Source organism: Eriocheir sinensis, chromosome 29 (assembly GCF_024679095.1).
Source record: "Eriocheir sinensis breed Jianghai 21 chromosome 29, ASM2467909v1, whole genome shotgun sequence".
Lineage (NCBI taxonomy): Eukaryota > Metazoa > Arthropoda > Malacostraca > Decapoda > Varunidae > Eriocheir > Eriocheir sinensis.
Window position 1 is genome coordinate 12528041 of NC_066537.1, and position 17260 is coordinate 12545300.

Genomic DNA, 17260 nt, shown 5'->3' on the forward strand with positions numbered 1-17260 from the left:
GCTAGGAGCCGCTATTCCTAAGATTTACTCACGATTTAGTTACTGGTAAGCTTGCCCCCAACTGCCCCCCCTTGAGATAAATTAATAACTATACTTTTACTCCCTCCCCCCATTGAGTGGCTTCCTTGCCCTCTTCAACCTCCCCCACCCACCACCCCCCTCGAAACCCACTTCCCCGGCACAAGTATTTCCGATCTGATCCGCCTAATGCTTAGAAGATGAGCACCGAGGCCACGCGCAGCTATGGCTTATGCATGCTCTCTTAATTAATAAATCACTAAACAATGTGCTTCCAAAATTTCCCTAGAAAAATCCCTAAATGAAGGAAAATTCCTAGTCTTGAAAGTAAGGAAAATCCTAACTTTATAACCTAACAGCCCCTCTCGCCCCCCTGCTAACCAAGGGGGGCTGCGCACCCCTCTGGACCCCCCCACATGTATGGTGCGCCGGAAAATCGTGGTTCTTTTATTTTTTGGTGGGGAGCATATTTAAACTACTACAACCGAACTTTACGATCTGCTAACGAGGGGGCTTCGACCCCCCTCCTAACCAAGGTGGGCCGTGCCCCCCCTGGACCCCCCCACATGTAGGGAATTTTCCTTGATTTAAGGATTTTTCTAGGGAAATTTTGGAAGCCCATATTTCAGTGATTTTGGCTTCCCCCCCAAACCCCGGTTCCTTACAGTTCCCCAGGCCTGTCTTGGGGGGCAGGGAGGGCTGGAGTGGCGGAGGGGGAGGCGGACTTCTTAGAAAGTATTATCTAATAACCGTCCTGTTGTTGTTGTTGTTGCCTGTGTTAATGACCGTTGTTGGTGATACTGGTTCCATACTCGTTCTTCATTGATAGTTACCACCACTATTGTTCTTGTTGACATTGATGAGTTTAAAGCAAAAATCAACACCCACCTGTTAACTCATTAGGTGTTGTTTGTCTTTCTGTCTGTGTGTGTATCTGTGTCTGTATCAGTCTGTGTCTCTGTCTATCTGTGTCTGTCTGGGTGTCTGTCTGGGTGTATCTGTCTATCTGTCTGTGTCTATCTATCTGTATCTGTCTGTGTCTGTCTGCGTCTATTTGTCTGTGTGTCTATCTGTCTGTGTGTATCTGTGTGTGTATCTGTGTGTCTATCTAGCTGTTTGTGTGTCTATCTGTCTGTGTGTGTGTCTTTGTCTGTGTGTATCTGACTGTGTGTATCTGTCTGTGTGTATCTGTCTCTGTCTTTCTGTCTGTCTTTTGTTCATTGTATTGTCACTGTCTTATTCATATCCCTGTCAGCTTATTGAAAGGACTCCTGTTTGGGTTTATCAATTATTTTATTTATTTTCCATCAATGCCCTTTCATGAACCTCAATAACAACACTAATAATGTTTACTCTTATCGTTCTTGTTGCTGGTGTTGTTACGTACCATGGCTGTGTGTGGGCAGTAACCTTTCTCTGCTGATTGTTTTGACATTTTTCAACTCCAAAAGGCTAATCAATTTTCAAGGAGTCGTTGAGAAGGAAGGAGTGGGTGGAAGGGAGCAGGGGCATTAACCTCCACCTTGCTTCCTTCACTTCCTCCCTCCCTCCTTCACTCCCTCCCTCCCTCCTTCACTCCCTCCCTCCTTCCTTCACTCACTTCATCTCTTCCCCCATTTTCTCTTCATTCCATTACTTCTTTCTTCTCCCAATTCTTCCATTATTTCTTTCTCCTCCCATTTCTTCCTTATTTCTTCCTCCTCCCAATTCTTCCTTATTTCTTCCTCCTCTCAATAATTATTCTTCCATTATTTCTTCCTCCTCCCAATTCTTCCTTATTTCTTTCTCCTCCTAATTCTTCCTTATTTCTTCCTCCTCCCAATTCTTCCATTATTTCTTCCTCCTCCTAATCCTTCCTTATTTCTTCCTCCTCCCCAGTCCCACCTATCACAATCTCTCCCGTCCTCTTTTCACCTCTTCCTCCTCCTCGACTTCCTCTTCTTCAATTACTCCATTATCTCCTTTCCTCCTTTTCTTCTTTCCCCTCGATCCTCCCCTTCAACCCCTACCTTAATTTATTTCGTCTATTCCTTCTCCGCATTCCTTACTTACCCAACCTTTCTCCTTCTCTCGTCTCTTTCTCCTCTTCCCCCCATCAACCCTGTCTTTGCTTCACCCCCTTCCTCCTCCTTCCCCATCAACCCTATCCTTACTTTCCCCCTCCTCCTTTCTTCCTCCAAGTCACGTATACTCTTTCCTTTCTCCTTCTCCTCCTCCTCCTCACGTACCCTTTCCTTCCTCCTCCTCCTCCTCCTCACGTACCCTTTCCTTCCTCCTCCTCCTCCTCCTCACGTACCCTTTCCTTCCTCCTCCTCCTCCCCCTCTTGTCACTCTGGTTATTCTTTCATCTTAATTGGTTGGCATTCCCAGCAGCACATCGTAAAAAGAAATAAAGTCAAAGGAAAAGTCAAGGTGATGGACTGAAGGTCACGGTTTTAACTTTATTCTCGCCTCTCTTCAATTTAAATATTCAAGGAAGCTTTTTTTTCTCGCTGGAGGTGTTACTTTTTTTTTTTTTGCAGTTTTTTGTGGTCAAGATCTGTGTGTGTGTGTGTGTGTGTGTGTGTGTGTGTGTGTGTGTGTGTGTGTGTGTGTGTGTGTGTGTGTTCTTCTGTGTCTGTCTGTCTGTGTGTCTGTTCGTCGGTGTGTCTTTGTCTGTTTGTCTGTCTGTGTTATCTCCGTATCTGTTGTCTGTATCTTGTCTGTTATGTTTGTCTGTTTCTTGAATCCTAGTCTGTTTGTCTGTTTCCAGTAGCGTAGCCTTGATTAGAGTTGAGGAAGCGTGCCAGCAGCTCTTTTTTCTTTTTTTTTTTGCCCTTGAGTTGCCTCCTAAACTAAAAAAAAAATGTCCCCCTCTCCCCCCCCCCAAAAAAACAGCCGTCCCCTCCCTCCTCCTTCTCCCCTCCCCTCTCCTCCTCACCAGTTCCTCCGTGCCCATCGACTATTGCCTTGAACAACTAAAAATAAACCAAGTATCCACACATTCCTTTTAAATAAACATGTTGACCGCATTTTAAACTTTGCACGGGAGTATGGAGGGAAGAAGGGGGGAAGGAGGGAAGGGGAGAAAAAGGGGGTAAGAGGGGGGAGATAAAAGGGGGAAGAAGAGGGGGAGAAGTGGAGGAAATGGGTGGAAGAAGAGGGGAGAGAAGGGAAATAGGGAGATAAAGGGGAAGAGGGAGAAGTGGAGAAATGGGTGGAAGAAGGGGAGAGAAGGGGAAATAGGGAGATAAAGGGGAAGAAGAGGGGAGAAGTGGAGGAAATGGGTGGAAGAGAGAAGGGGAAATAGGGGGAGATAAAGGGGAAGAAGAGGGGAGAAGTGGAGGAAATGGGTGGAAGAAGGGGAGAAGGAAATAGGGGAGATAAAAGGGGGAAAGAAGAGGGGGAGAAGTGGAGGAAATGGGTGGAAGAAGAGGGGAGAGAAGGGGGAAATAGGGGAGATAAAAGGGGGGAAGAAGAGGGGGAGAAGTGGAGGAAATGGAAATAGGGAGATAAAGGGGGAAGAAGGGGAGAATGGAGAAATGGGTGGAAGGGGAAAGAAGGGAAGAAAGAAAAAGGAGGAGGAAAGAAAATCATGGGTGGTGGGGAGAAAGAATGAGGGATAGGTGATAGGGAGAGAACGAGAAAGGAGGGAGAAGGGGAGAAAAAAGGGGAAAATCATGAGCGGTGGGGAGAAGAGAATGAGTATAGGTTCCGGCTCGAGAGGGGAGAGGAAGGGGAGTAGTGGGGGGGAGGAAAAGAGGGAAAGTATCATGGGTGGGGAGAGGGAAATGAAGTGATGGGGAGAGAAGGGGAAGGGGGGAGTTATGGTGGGAAGAAAAGGGGGAAGTATCATGGGTGGGGAGAGGAGAATGAAGTGATGGGGAGGGAAGGGGAAGAAGAGGGGGGAATCATGAGTAGTGGGGAGAAGAGAATGAGGAGTATAGGTTCCGGCTCGAGAGGGGAGAGGAAGGGGAGTAGTGGGGGGAGAAAGAGTGGTGGGGGAGAAAGAGGATTTTAGTATGATAGAGATGGAGGAAGGAGGGAAAGGGGAGGGGAAGAAGGCGCAATATATATGTATAGTGTAATGGGGAGAAAGAGGAAGGGGAGGGGAGGAGGGAACAGTATATAGAATAATGGGAAGGAAAAGGAAGGGAGGGGAGGCTATGTCAGTACGGTATAGTGTGATGGGAAAGGATGGGAAAGAAGGGGGGGGGGGAAGATGACAGTACATAACGTGGTAGGAATAGGAAGGGGAGAGGGGAGGGGAGAAGGTGTCAGAATATGTGGTGGGGAGGAATTATGAGGGGAAGCAGTGTGAGAGTTAATCAGTGATACATATTGAAGGAGGAAGAGGAAGAGGAGGAAGAAAAGGAAGATTGAAGGAGGAGGGAGAGGGATGGGGTAAGGAGGAGAAAGGAGGAAGAATAAGGAAGTGGAAAGGAGGAGGAAAGGGGAGGAGTAGGAAGCAGGAAGGAGTAGGAAGGAGTAGGAAGAAGGAAGGAGTAGGAAGAAGGAAGGAGTAGGAAGAAGAAAGGAGTAGGAAGAAGGAAGGAGTAGGAAGAAGAAAGGAGTAGGAAGAAGGAAGCAGGAAGGAGTAGGAAGGAGTAGGAAGAAGGAAGGAGTAGGAAGAAGGAAGGAGTAGGAAGAAGGAAGGAGTAGGAAGAAGGAAGGAGTAGGAAGAAGAAAGGAGTAGGAAGAAGGAAGGAGTAGGAAGAAGGAAGGAGGAGGAAGGAGGAGGAGGAAGGAAGGAGTAGGAAGAAGAAAGGAGTAGGAAGAAGGAAGCAGGAAGGAGTAGGAAGAAGAAAGGAGTAGGAAGAAGGAAGCAGGAAGAAGGAAGGAGTAGGAAGAAGGAAGGAGTAGGAAGAAGGAAGGAGTAGGAAGAAGAAAGGAGTAGGAAGAAGGAAGGAGTAGGAAGAAGAAAGGAGTAGGAAGAAGGAAGGAGGAAGGAGGAGGAGGAAGGAAGGAGGAGGAGGAGGAAAAAGGAAGGAGAAAGAAGGAAGGAAGGAGAAAGAAGGAAGGAGAAAGAAGGAAGGAGGAGAAAAAAGGAAGGAGGAGAAGGAAGAAAGGAGGAGAAAGAAGAAAGGAGGAGAAAGAGGGAAGGAGGAGGAAGAAGGAAGGAGGAGGAAGAAGAAAGGAGGAGGAAGAAGAAAGGAGGAGGAAGCAGGAAGGAGGAGGAGGTAGAAAAGGAAGGTGGAAGGGGGAGGAAGAGGGGAAGGAGGCTAGGCTGATGAGGGGGGGGGGAAGGAACCCATCCATCAAAGGTGTGAATAAACTATGACCATGTTACCTCACCTTATAGCCTCACCTCACTGGCTCCCACTGCTAAGAATAATTGGCAATGGACTAGAAAGCTTACCTAGTGACAAGTATAATGTGTTAATTGGTGACAGTCCCCTCCTAACCTTTCTCGCACATCTTGCCCACAAGCTGTCATTTACCCCTGCCATCTCACATTGCATAAACACACTCCACACCCTTGGACTCTTGTAGAATTGCAGTATTACCACATTGATTACTTGGCAGTTGTGTTCCTCCCTCTAGATGTATTGAAATCAAATGTTTGCGCTTATAGGCTCTCTTGATGGGCCTGGCGGTCAATCCCATTCTGTCACTGGTGTGGATCAGTGTATTTGCGTGTAGGTACTGCCGTGATTTGATAAAATTGTACCCTGAAATATCACAGTTAGTTAAAATGTGAGATGAGTGATGTCAAATCTCTCCAGGCAGGGCCCATCCTTAACCCCTCGACTGCTGATTTCCTACAAGAAGACATCACCAAGCTACAGAAATGGGACAAAAAGTGGCTGCTACAATTCAATGAAGACAAATGTAAAGTCCTGCACCTTGGGAGGGGATATCCAGCATACCAATACACATGTGAAACACTCCACTATCCACCACAGAGGCAGAGAAAGACCTGGGACTATATGTTACCAGGCTACCAGTGAAAGCCAAATCCATGCCAATCGCAGCAGACGGGTTAACCATTATGGACAAAGAAACAACCACATGTATATTTTTTACTGTAATTTTATCTTGAGACATTATTGATGGTTATGTTAGGACACCCAAAGCATCCTGCACTTGGGAGGCCGCCGGGAATAATTCAATTTAATGAGCAGTGAATACCAACATCTGCAGCACACGAACAGTAGCCAGTACCGTAGGCACAGCTGTGAGGATGACATTGAATTTAACAGTGATAGAAATGAATATACTTTTATGTGATGGTATGATACTTTAGTCTCCTTCTTCCAGCAGGAAAAGACCAAACAAGGATGCAGTGTGACGCAGAGAGATTAAGTGTTGGTCTCCTCTTACCTTACCAACACAGTGAGGAATCCACTACCAATGGTTGAGCAGAGACATCTGTGCATAACAACAAGACAGGTTTGACTTTGGCAGCTGTGTGATTTAGTGAAGAGTAGAAGAGTCACCTTGGCACTGAAAGCATGAGTGGTGAAGTAAGGAGAAGTATAGAAGTAGTAGCAAAGAACAGACCCCTTGACAATGACAGCATAACAGCAAAGTGGTGAAGTATAGAAGTAGAAAAAAGGAGGGAGAAGTAGAGTAGAAGCATAGTAAAGACCACAGGGCATAACAGCAAAGTAGTGAAGTATAGAAGAGGAAAGAAGTGCAGTAGTATAGTAGGAAAGACTCCTCGACACAGAGTATAATGGTAGAAATGGTCATATATAGAAGATATGTAGTTGTGGAGTGATTCCGAGTGAATGATGTGGATATGTTATTTTGGATGGAAGCAAAGTGAGGTGCTGGAAGACCAGAGGAAAGCTATAAAAGTGCTGCTGTAGGAAGAAAAAGAGGAAAAGAGAAAGGGAGTAGAGATGGTTGTAACGGGTATAGGGTAAGAAACCATATGAAAGGAAGAGTTTTAAGTAAGAGATCAGATTAGATATTAATTTTGGTATAGGTGTAACAGAGGGAGTAGATTGTGGAGTGCTTGAATGGTACTCCTGAGGTGGTTTGGACATGTGATAAGAATTAATGAGGGTGACTGTTCAGTGTTTCCCAGGATTGATGGAAAGGCTGCCAGGGAAAGACCACTAGTGAATTAGATCAGTAGAGCGGCCAAGTGTTGGAGAGAGTTGACAGGCGAGGGATTGAATGCACCAGAAAAGGGAAAATTGGAGATGCTTCTACCATGGCCACCCTGTTTGTGAAAAGGCATTGGAGATACAGATAACGGATATATTAGTGTAATGTTTGGTGTCTTTACAACTTTCCTATCTTTGCATGTATACACAAACTATGAGTAGGATAATTTTCCATGTCTGTGACTTGTATTAGATATTAGTTTACCTGTGTTACAATCACCAGTTTATTTATCTAACATTCATATATATCAATGACTGCCTAAGTACACATAGATCGGCTATAGTTACCATAATTCCTTGTACATATTAAAGATCACGCACTGGACAGTTTAATCATAATAATGCCCTTTCTTTCTGCTAAATTAATGCCCTTGAAACCTTCCTCCCTCCCTTCACCAGCCCTGACCCAGTCACTCCTCCACTAGCCTGGTAAAGCCCAGTCTGGTGCACACCACAAGTCAGGGATGAAAAAAATGACCACCATCAAGCTGAGCATTGTGAAAAGTTAACAAATCATTGAGGGGTGTGCAGGATAGCCTTGGCATATGCACCATGGTACAGATATAGATTACTAGCCTGGCGCTGTCTACACACTCACAAAGGCTCGCATCACTGCAGTGCGTCCGTTCTAACTAACATTCCTTTGAATAATTAAAGAAGCTCCATCACGCTAGATTGTGAGCGATGGCACACACACGTCTTATTGTGTTGCCCTTGAAGAATTGGCACATCATTGCTACGCCTCGCCATAATTGTTACGGCTTCATTAGGTGGTGCAGGCAGCCACCAAGGGGGTGCTCTTTGCTGCTTCACAACCAATTTTGTCTGGATAAATTCATCAAGTAATGGAGCCTCTAAACTCTAAAGCACTAATTGAAACAAAGGATGAATAAAGTAAAATAAGCTTACAAGGTGATATAGACAGTCTTAAGCTTAACCCATGATTAATATATGAAGGAATGAATGAAATCATCAGGCAAAGGATAACTATAACATCCAGCAGACACAGGTGATGAAGACAGTCCAACGTTTCCCCATAATCAGGACCAGTGCATAGCCCCATGTCCGCAAGTCACAGAAAACTTGACGCTCCCAAATGAAACAGCAATGTGAACAAGCCATTAGTAATTCAGGTACATGCAACTTGTTAATAAACACATGGACTTAAAATATTTGACTTTGACAATTAAGAAATACCAACGAATGTAAGCAAAGTTAAATCCACTCCATATAAGCTGAGATGTACAACTTTTCTTTCTGGGTGAGTGGAGGCAAAGTCACTAGATGGTTACATGGGTTAGTGATGGAGTGACCGATAATCACCACGATGTCTTCAGTGATCTATAGTAGTTACATTCACAGCAAACAGAAGAGTAAGTGATAAAAGAATTATATAGTAGCAGGATAGTTTAATAAAAGCACAGTTATAGCCTTTTAAACATATTGAAGCTGCTGCTGTTGATGATGTTGCAGGTGGAGGCAGTGTGATGGTGGTGCAGCCATCCACCTGTGTGTGAATGATGTGGATGAGGATGGCCATCACAGTGGACCGGTGAAGGCATTGGCATCCAGGGCCCTCAGGTAGCTGCAAGAAATGGGCGTCATTAACACAAGTAAGGTTACTAAGCACCAGTTTCACATTCCAATGCAGTGTATTTGTAAACACCCATAGCAAATTATATTCTCCATAATGATCCGTTTTCTACGCTACACCCGATACTAAAATGATTTCCCGTGTGGTTTAGTCAAATTTCTTACTTTCTATATCCACGCCAAACAGTTTATAAGGAATTTTCAGTGTTTTGTGTTAGGTTTGATTGAAAGCTTACAAACTTCCTGTGTTCAACTGCAGAATTGGAAAGTGTGGAGGATATTCTCACTCTCTCTTACTTATCCCTTTCCCTATGCCTTTTATTGCTTCTTCCTCTCTGTAGCTTCCCTATGCCTTTTATTGCTTCTTCCTCTCTGTAGCTTCCCTTCTCATTCCCTGCCTCACCTTGGGTTGTGCTCCTCCACGCGGCCTCTCAGGATGTTGGGTCCAAGCAGCTGGGACAGTTGGCTCAGACACTGGCTGGCAGCAGAGGACGTCAGGGCATTCTCACACTCCTGCAGAAGGATAATTAAGTTAGTTACAATGATTCCCGGTGGTCATGAATACTGGAAATTCTACTTGTGCTACTTTGATTTGTCACACCGGTATGACAGGAAATGAAATAGTGATTAGTTCCACATTGGGTTTGCCACATTAGTACGATAGAAAAAATAAAATACCTACTAATTGCTCAGATTGGATAAATTAGTTCTTTCACCTTTATAAATGACCAAACTTTTAGAAAATTACACTGAATGAACTGTACGAATAAGGGTTGAGTTCACTGATCACTTGTAATTTTCAGCAGGACAAGTGTGGGAAGTCTTAATACACGCAACATATGAAGAGTATGTCAGCAAGATAAAGTTGAAATTACCAATAGAATCAAGTACATAAAGTATAAGTTACTGACAAGACAAGAAATTTACCAAGGCATAGAAGATGGAGTCGAGGAAGAGGTGGAGATTGGTCTTGAACACTCGCTTGCTAAGGCCGCGGGCGAGGTGCGGCAGCGTCTTGCAGAGTGTCTCCAGCAGTGTGACGTGGCTGGTGTAGTGCCTGTGCTGCACTGCCTCTGCCATCAGTGGGAGGCATGCCGTCACCTCCCCAGCAGCCTCAGGGACGGCGGCCAACTCCCCGGCCAGGTAAACACACCTAAAATATGCATAATTTTTAGGAACATTCTCATGACATTTTAAGCTCTATTGTATTCCCCAAGGCCACAGAGAAGATTAGTCAGGTTCTCATGAGTGTTTTTTCACATTCATGGTGCAGAAGCTTTGTCTAACTATCACTAGGCTCACAAAACTAGCCCCTTTGGAAATACCCACAACTGCTACATAAGCCTTAACAAATTTTGGTGTGTAAGCCTTAAAATGTTTTGAAAATATGGGCTTTATTGACAATAAGGACACAGTGGAAACACAAACAACTTTTAACACAAGGTTGCCACCATCTAAGACGAGCCTGATCACCTACCATGTTAGCTCCTGTCCTATACTAAGCCCCTCACAAAGGCCTTCCACTCACCCGTCTGCCCTCTCCCACAGCTGAGGCGGCCGCCGGAATCTGCAGTCTGAGCACCCGCCTCCCCCACGCCCCATCTTGGGAGCCAGTGACCCACACGAGTACATCTGTAACAGCACCCCAAATGCTGGCAGGTTAGAGCAGTAACTCACTTCTTTTTGGAAATACTAGAAAAATAACAGTTTTTAGAATGCCAACAGACCTAAGAGCTTATATGACCAACACCCCTTCAAGGATATGCTACAAAAAGAAGATTGTACAATACCCATGCATCTTAAAAAGGTATACTTAACTAAAAACAGTAGTAAACAGTAGCCTAGTAATTATAGTCTGAAGACAGAAACTAATGAACCAATCATCATTTATGCTACAAAAAGAAAAAGATTGTACAATGCTCATGCCTCTTAAAAAGGTATACTTAACAAAAAAAAAGTAGTATTTCTAGTTTGAAGACAGAAACTACTAATCTAATCATAATTTACAAAGTCCTCTTCCTCTTCCACCCCCTCCTCCAACCTCCACTCCACACACCTGTTTGTTAGAGTGGAGTTCCATGTCATTGTCTCTCTTCCGCTTCACCACTCCATACATGCTCAGGCCTCCCTCCAGGTCTCCATACCGCTCACTCTCGGATGGCTGTTCCTCCACACCTGAGAAAGGAAAGAAGAGTCAGACTTGTACCACACACCTGTGTTCTCATACTCCACCAAGGTAAGGTATAGTTTAGTTGGGGGCATGCACTACAGTTCTGCATGGCCTCGGTGTTAATCTCAGTTTCATTGGCCCTTGAGCCCCAGGACACAAGAGCAGATGGGACATCCAGCTGACCACCCATCCACTTCAGTGATGTAGCAGTTAGCACACCTGGTTAAGAATCTGTGGATCTGAGTTTGAACCCCAGCCTGAGCAGTTTATGCAGTTTATTGGGCTGAGTACCTTGGGAAACTTTGGGAAGGTTAACTATGGTAACCGGATTTTGCACTTGCCCTGTGTCCTGTGCAATGGGTTCTTGCCCACCACAGGCTCAAGAGCCATTGGTACAGAGATGAGCATGGAAGCCACATGCAGCTTAGCTTACCATACAACAAATCCCGTACCACCACACTATCCAGCAAACAATACCAGCACCCCATTCCCTCACCCTTCAGGCCCTCGTGCATCTTCTCCACCACCATGGGTAGCACGTCCTTCCCATAGGCACGCACCACATTGGCAATGGCAACGGCTGCCCCCTGACGCACTGACGGGATGTTGTCCTGCAAGGGGAGGTGATTATTTGATTAAGTGTTCACATTTCTATCTCTCTATTAGTCAGGCTCTCTACAGATCCATTACCATGAAAAGAATATAATTTGTGCTTTTTTTCAACTGAAGGTCAAATGAATATTACTTGAGTGCCTGAAATTCAGCAAATAGTTTCCACTCCATGAATCTCTATTAATATTCAATAGGTCTATGTAAGTATATCTACTTTTGATCAGTTTTTGTTGTTCTATAATTCAGTAATAAAGCCTACATGTATCTCATACTACACAGCAGTCAGTCACCTCCCTAGAGTGGCGTCCCTGCTGCCGAGCCCCTCACCTGCAGGTTGTTGAGGAAGAGTGGGTACAGTGTTTCCATGGAGCTCTGTGACTCCTCCGGGAAGCACAGGATGAAGTTACCGCACGCCACACAGGCCGCTGAGGGAGTAAACAAAATATACTTCCCTTGTTCAGGTGGCCAAGGAATTTTGATTCTCTCCTAGCATGCAGAGAGTAGTCAGCTAAATACTAAATCTAGATTGGTTGTGATAGGGCATGTAACCCAGTCCTGTAAAACCCAAACCTTTTAACATAAACTCCCCAAAGTTGTATTTATATATAGATACGAGAAACTGACCCTCTGTTTTTGGCCTCATTCTATTTTCTCTACAGGAGTGGTGCATAATTGGCTTCCATGTTTTTGTTTTTCCCTCAGCCTAGTTCCTCTGATAAAAAGGACAGTAAATTAAGAAAAACATAATCCCTCACCATCGCGCACAGGCCAGGAGTCATCAGTGAAGCAGACGGTGAGAGCGTGCAGGAGGCGAGGGACGTGCTGCCTCACTGCGTCCGTGGTCAGCTTGAGGGCCAACTCGGCGATGCAGGCACAGGCAGCCTCCCGCACCGCATGGTTGTCTGCACCTGTTGCCTCAATGTAGTAAGTCACCTGAGGAGTAGGAGAGGTCGGTGGCTAAGAATAGTGGTGGGAGGAAAGGCATTTTTGTTTTGCTTTTAACTTTTAATGAAGAAATGGTTGGTAGGTGATGTGGGAACGAACATGGATAGAGGAGCTGAAGGTCAGAGGGTGTTGGGGAGACGTTATCTTTTGACAGAGGAGTGATTGATAGATTGGGTGATAAGAATAAGAATTAGTGAGGTGTTGGAGAAAGATGGTAGGTGTTAGTCTTGTTCCCCTTCTTCAATTAACATCCTTATTTTCCCTTGTGTGGTTAGACAGGTCGATGACATGTTAGCAAGAGCAACAATTTAATTCCCCATGTAAGAGAAACTATAGGAAGGTGGGTGTGGGTAAGTAGGTAGGCAGCTGGATGTAGTGATAGTAGAGACAGAGTTGAGGATGTAGGTAGAGTAGACACAAACATACTCACCACAGAGTCGATGTACTTCTCCACGAGTGCCTTGCCCTCAGCGCCTGTCACCTGCCGCCATGTCTCCTGAGAGTGGAGCCGCACACCCTCAGCAACGTAATACCTGCATAAAAATATTCAGGGAGGAAAAACTGTTATGGACTGGCAGGAGGGTGTGTAGGCTTCATTCTAAATTTTTATGGGAGGTCCAAGGGTCGCCTAATCTCCCAGAAAATACGGAAGTCAGATAGCCTCTGTTGTGAAGGCTTGAGTTGCTCTATTATTTTTTTCACACAGCCATTACAAAGTCCAACGCACACCTACCGGTTAAGACAGAGGCGGGGGAGGAGTGTGGGAAAGAAGCGTTCCCGGGCGGCTGCTGGCAGAGACATGAGGAACTTGCGTGTGGCAACCGAAGATGCCAGACGGACCTGTGGGTGGAGCGAAACGGTAGTAGTCTTGCTAGAGAGTACCAGCTAAACTACTGACATTATGTGGTGTGAATGTAATGCTGAATACAGGATGAGACAAGAAATAAAAACTATCTGAACTTTGATGCTTCTTTCTATTCTATATTGTTGCTTATCCCAATCTCCCTCACCCCCCACACTCACCTGACTCCAGTTATCAGCAAGACCCTGGCCAAGGTTTTGTGTCAGTTGGTCACCAAACGTGAACATTGGATTGCTCTCCATCAGCTCAGCACTCTCTGCAGGAAAGAATGAGCCTCACTGTTACCCTTATTATGCCTTCATGTTACTTGCATCAGCATATGAGAGCAATACAAAAGTTTTATAAAATATTCAAACTGTAAGCCGCAAATATTTGACAAATGGAACACCTTTTGTTTAAAACATATTTGATTTCTTATGCATGTGTCATGAAATAGTATATGTTTTAAACACCTCTCAAATAATTGCACTGGAAGTCACGGTAACCACAATCATTTGACTGACAGATGACTCCTTAAATAAAAGGACAGGAAAAGAGAGATACTGTTTGACAATAAAAACTACAAGAAAAAATGACCCAAATGAAGACTCTCACCCTCAGCCCCACAGGACACGAGGGCCCCGCACACGCTGAAGCCTGTCTCCCTCACAAAGCGGTTGGTGTGGGTCAATGCCTGGAAGATCAGGTCCAGCAAGTCCTGTGGAGCACACAAAATGTAGGCGGTGAAATATGTGCAGGAAAAGGGATAATTTGAAAACTGGTACCTGTGTTTTTATGTCATAGAAAAATCTGACCTTATTTAAGAGTTTGGCTGCCAATAGTTGTATTTTGGTCATATGTGATAAATCTGGCTGTCATTCAAAAGTCTGATGTCTGCTTTATTAAAACTGCCATCTGTGTTTTTTTCTGTTTAAAAGAAACTAGCATCTATTTATTCAAGAACTTGGTCACCTGTGTTTTTAGTTCTTATTAAAACTGGCTGTCTGCATTAAGAGGCCAATTCTGCTTGTGTCTGTCTCCCTGTCTGTGCTCACCTGGTTGATGTAAGGCAGAAACTTGGGTCCTGAGCCTGTAATCATGTGCTCCAGACACTTCATGCTGGTCTCAAGGTTCCTCCAGCCAGCAGTGTCATGGAAGATCTTGGCTGCATCACCACTGTTCCTCTGAGGGGCGGGGAGGAAGGAAGGAAAGGAATTACAGAGCTGCATTACTAAGGAAGGATAAGGAGGGAGTAGTGTTAATTTTGCCAACTGATCTATATTGTTGGGGAGGATGAATGATCCCTCTGTGGGTTGGGCAAGGAAGAAAGGAAAGGTAAAAATGAGCCATATTACCAGAAGAGGAGAAAATGGGAGCAGTGTTAACTTTGCCTACATTTCTATATTGATGAGGAAACTAATTGCCTTAGCAAGGAATCCACTGGAAGGAAGAATTATCACATTCGGAAAGGAAAAAAAGTAGACTGACATTGACTACTACAACTACTTCCGAAACGACCACCACTACTCTTTCCCACAATCACCTGCCCCCAATCTCTCTCGATACTTCCTCCTACTTCTGTTCCAACCCCAGAGCACCTCCACTACTCACTCTCTCCCTCGTGCCGGCTGACAGCTTCTCCATCAGCAGCCTCGTACTCTCGTGTTCGCTGCGGGAAGCCTCGTCATCAGTCACCTGTCTCTCCAGGTTACTACGGACCAGCTCCAGGATGTTACCAGAGCAGGTAGCATATGTGGCTCCTCCATCTTGATGACACAGGGCTCCCAACACCTCTCCTGAAGGGTGGAGATGAGGGTACAGGGGTTGAGAGTTGGCAAAGGCTGAGCATGACATTTTGAGTTATAAGTAATAAAACAATGTAATCGCCGAAGATGCAAATAGGGACTTCGCTGCATTCACGCTAGAGACTCTGCCTTGTGCCTTGAGAACCTGAGTTTGATTCCCAGGCTGTTTGTTAAAAAAACATTTATCTCATTAAAAATTAGTAAAACACGACTGCCAATGATAACCTTATGGATTGTAACTAAGCTCCACTGAAGTGACAGTGACTCCATGAAAATAACAGCTTTTGTTGCCCTTGAGGTGCTTCCATGCTTGTAAAAAAGTATATATTTAGAATTATAATGTGAAACGTACCACCTGTCCCTCACAACTCACCTGCCGCCTGCCTCACCCTGACCTCCTGGTGGGTGAGGAGTCGCAGGGCCGCCTGTCTGGCCTCGCCCGGTATGGGGCTCTCAGGGTCACCGCAACACGAGGACTCCACCATGGCACGCATCCCCAGCAGCCCCCCATGCTTGCTCTCCCAGGGGCTGCAGGGGAGGGATGGGTGAGTAAGGGAACACTATGATACATAGCTAAGACTACATGGGGTCGTTTGATTGCTTGTAGTCTCCTAATATCCTTGAGTATAAATTATAATTACTAGGTACTTAAACACAAAGCTTGAATGCATTGATTAAAACAAAACAACTAATAACACTTTAACAGTGGAAAAGAAAACTGGTAAGGACCACATAAATAAAAAAAACATCAGCATCATGCTGTTTCTCAAGAGAAAAATAAATAAAAGAAAAAGTAATGACTAATAATAACAATAGAAGCTGTCATTATAAAAAATATATATATTAACTCTGTACTGAAATGAAAACTCTTGTAACTAGTCTCAATAAGCCAACTGGCTTCTGAAAACCCTATAACTACCCACCACTCCACTCCCCTCCACTCTAAAATCACTCCCTCACCTGGTGGAGTCAGTGAGGATGTGGAGCAGCGCTGTGTGGAGGCTCAGCACCAGCTCTGATGAATACGACTTGATCTTCAGGTGGAGGTCGGCCACAGCTCGGTCACGCTCCAGCTTCTGGGCGGCACACAGCCCGCCCACCACACGTTCCACCTCCACGCCCATCATGCTGCTGCCGACGGGACCTGAGGAGGGGATGGGGAGTTGGGGTTAGCATATAGATCTCTCTCTCTCTCTCTCTCTCTCTCTCTCTCTCTCTCTCTCTCTCTGTGGGTTAATGTGATGTCTAAGTGAATAATATTTAGGTCCAACTAGGTTTGCTGTTCTGTAGTCAGATATGGAATAAGAAATTTTTTGACATCATGGGGATTGCAGAAAGAGAAATACAATAAGTTTGGTAATTATTGCACTGTACGGGTTGGTGTTTTCTGAGAAACAGACATTTTCCCTTTGTAATATCTGATGTTTTCTTCAGTAACAGATAAAAAGAGACCACCAGTAAACTGGATCAGCCTTTAAGCTAATCCCCCCTGACTGTCCAACAGAACCTAAGGGATGATACGCTATCACCACTAAATTAGTAACCTGTACACAAGTACACTTTAAAACAGTGACATATTACCAATAATTTGGTAACTCAGCCACACTAAATCCGTAACATTTCCCCACTAGCTGTACATAGCAATTCAGCTTGGTTAGGCTCGGCCGGTGCAGAGTCAATGGACAAGACTTACTGTGGAGACACAGTCTGTTAGCAGTAAGACATAACACACATACGCTATTCCCTAATTAATCTTGCCTAACTAATTAATCTTGCCTCAGTGCTGTGTGGTGCTTACGGTGGTGTTCTGGATGTACCGCCTTTGTTTGTCACTCTTGTTAGAGAGTGAGGAAAGTGTCTATGGTAAACTGGTCCTAATCTTCTGAATCCCTTACACCCCAGTGTACTAATACTGCAACTGAACCCTCACCAGCAGGCCCACGGCTCACCCACCTCCCTGCCTACGTGACAAGCTCAGGTGAAGGACGCCAAGCCAGGCCTTTCTTCTCCTACAGATCGGTGTCCACGTGTATTCCTCCTTCAGGGGCTCCGGGGCAAGGGTGAGTGTAGTGACGCGCCGCCGGAAGCACCGGGGGCCATAGCGGGGCGGGGTACCTGTGCAGCACTCCGGCACCAACAGGTAGACTGGCCCTGGCACTGCTCAGGTGGCGGCAGGTAA

At 45.2% G+C, this 17260-nt stretch overlaps 1 protein-coding gene across 2 annotated transcripts; it reads right to left on the reverse strand.

Moving 5' to 3' along the window:
• Positions 1–6010: 6010 nt before the first annotated feature.
• Positions 6011–17177, reverse strand: LOC127005080 (uncharacterized). Of its 2 annotated transcripts, none has more exons than XM_050873586.1 (17): positions 17035–17177; positions 16042–16225; positions 15455–15609; positions 14888–15072; positions 14332–14460; positions 13892–13994; positions 13459–13553; positions 13169–13275; positions 12866–12968; positions 12246–12423; positions 11818–11915; positions 11375–11489; positions 10765–10883; positions 10237–10340; positions 9636–9861; positions 9112–9221; positions 6011–8700 (listed from the first exon to the last, which is right to left on the reverse strand). In XM_050873586.1, exons 2-17 carry the CDS (start codon positions 16206–16208, stop codon positions 8655–8657), a joined length of 2040 nt encoding a protein of 679 aa, XP_050729543.1. In that variant the 5' UTR covers positions 16209–16225; positions 17035–17177; the 3' UTR covers positions 6011–8654. The 2 variants fall into 2 exon arrangements, with proteins under 2 accessions (XP_050729543.1, XP_050729545.1); XM_050873588.1 differs by having other exon boundaries at positions 17012–17158.
• Positions 17178–17260: the final 83 nt, after the last annotated feature.

Excerpts from the sequence above, each read along its gene's own strand:
- LOC127005080 (XM_050873586.1), bottom strand. The coding sequence starts at position 16,208 with ATGATGGGCGTGGAGGTGGAACGTGTGGTGGGCGGGCTGTGTGCCGCC. Across the intron at positions 11,490-11,817 it reads TCTTCCTCAACAACCTGCAG|GACAACATCCCGTCAGTGCG; the intron begins GTGAGGGGCTCG and ends CTCCCCTTGCAG. Across the intron at positions 8,701-9,111 it reads GTGGAGGAGCACAACCCAAG|CTACCTGAGGGCCCTGGATG; the intron begins GTGAGGCAGGGA and ends CATTTCTTGCAG.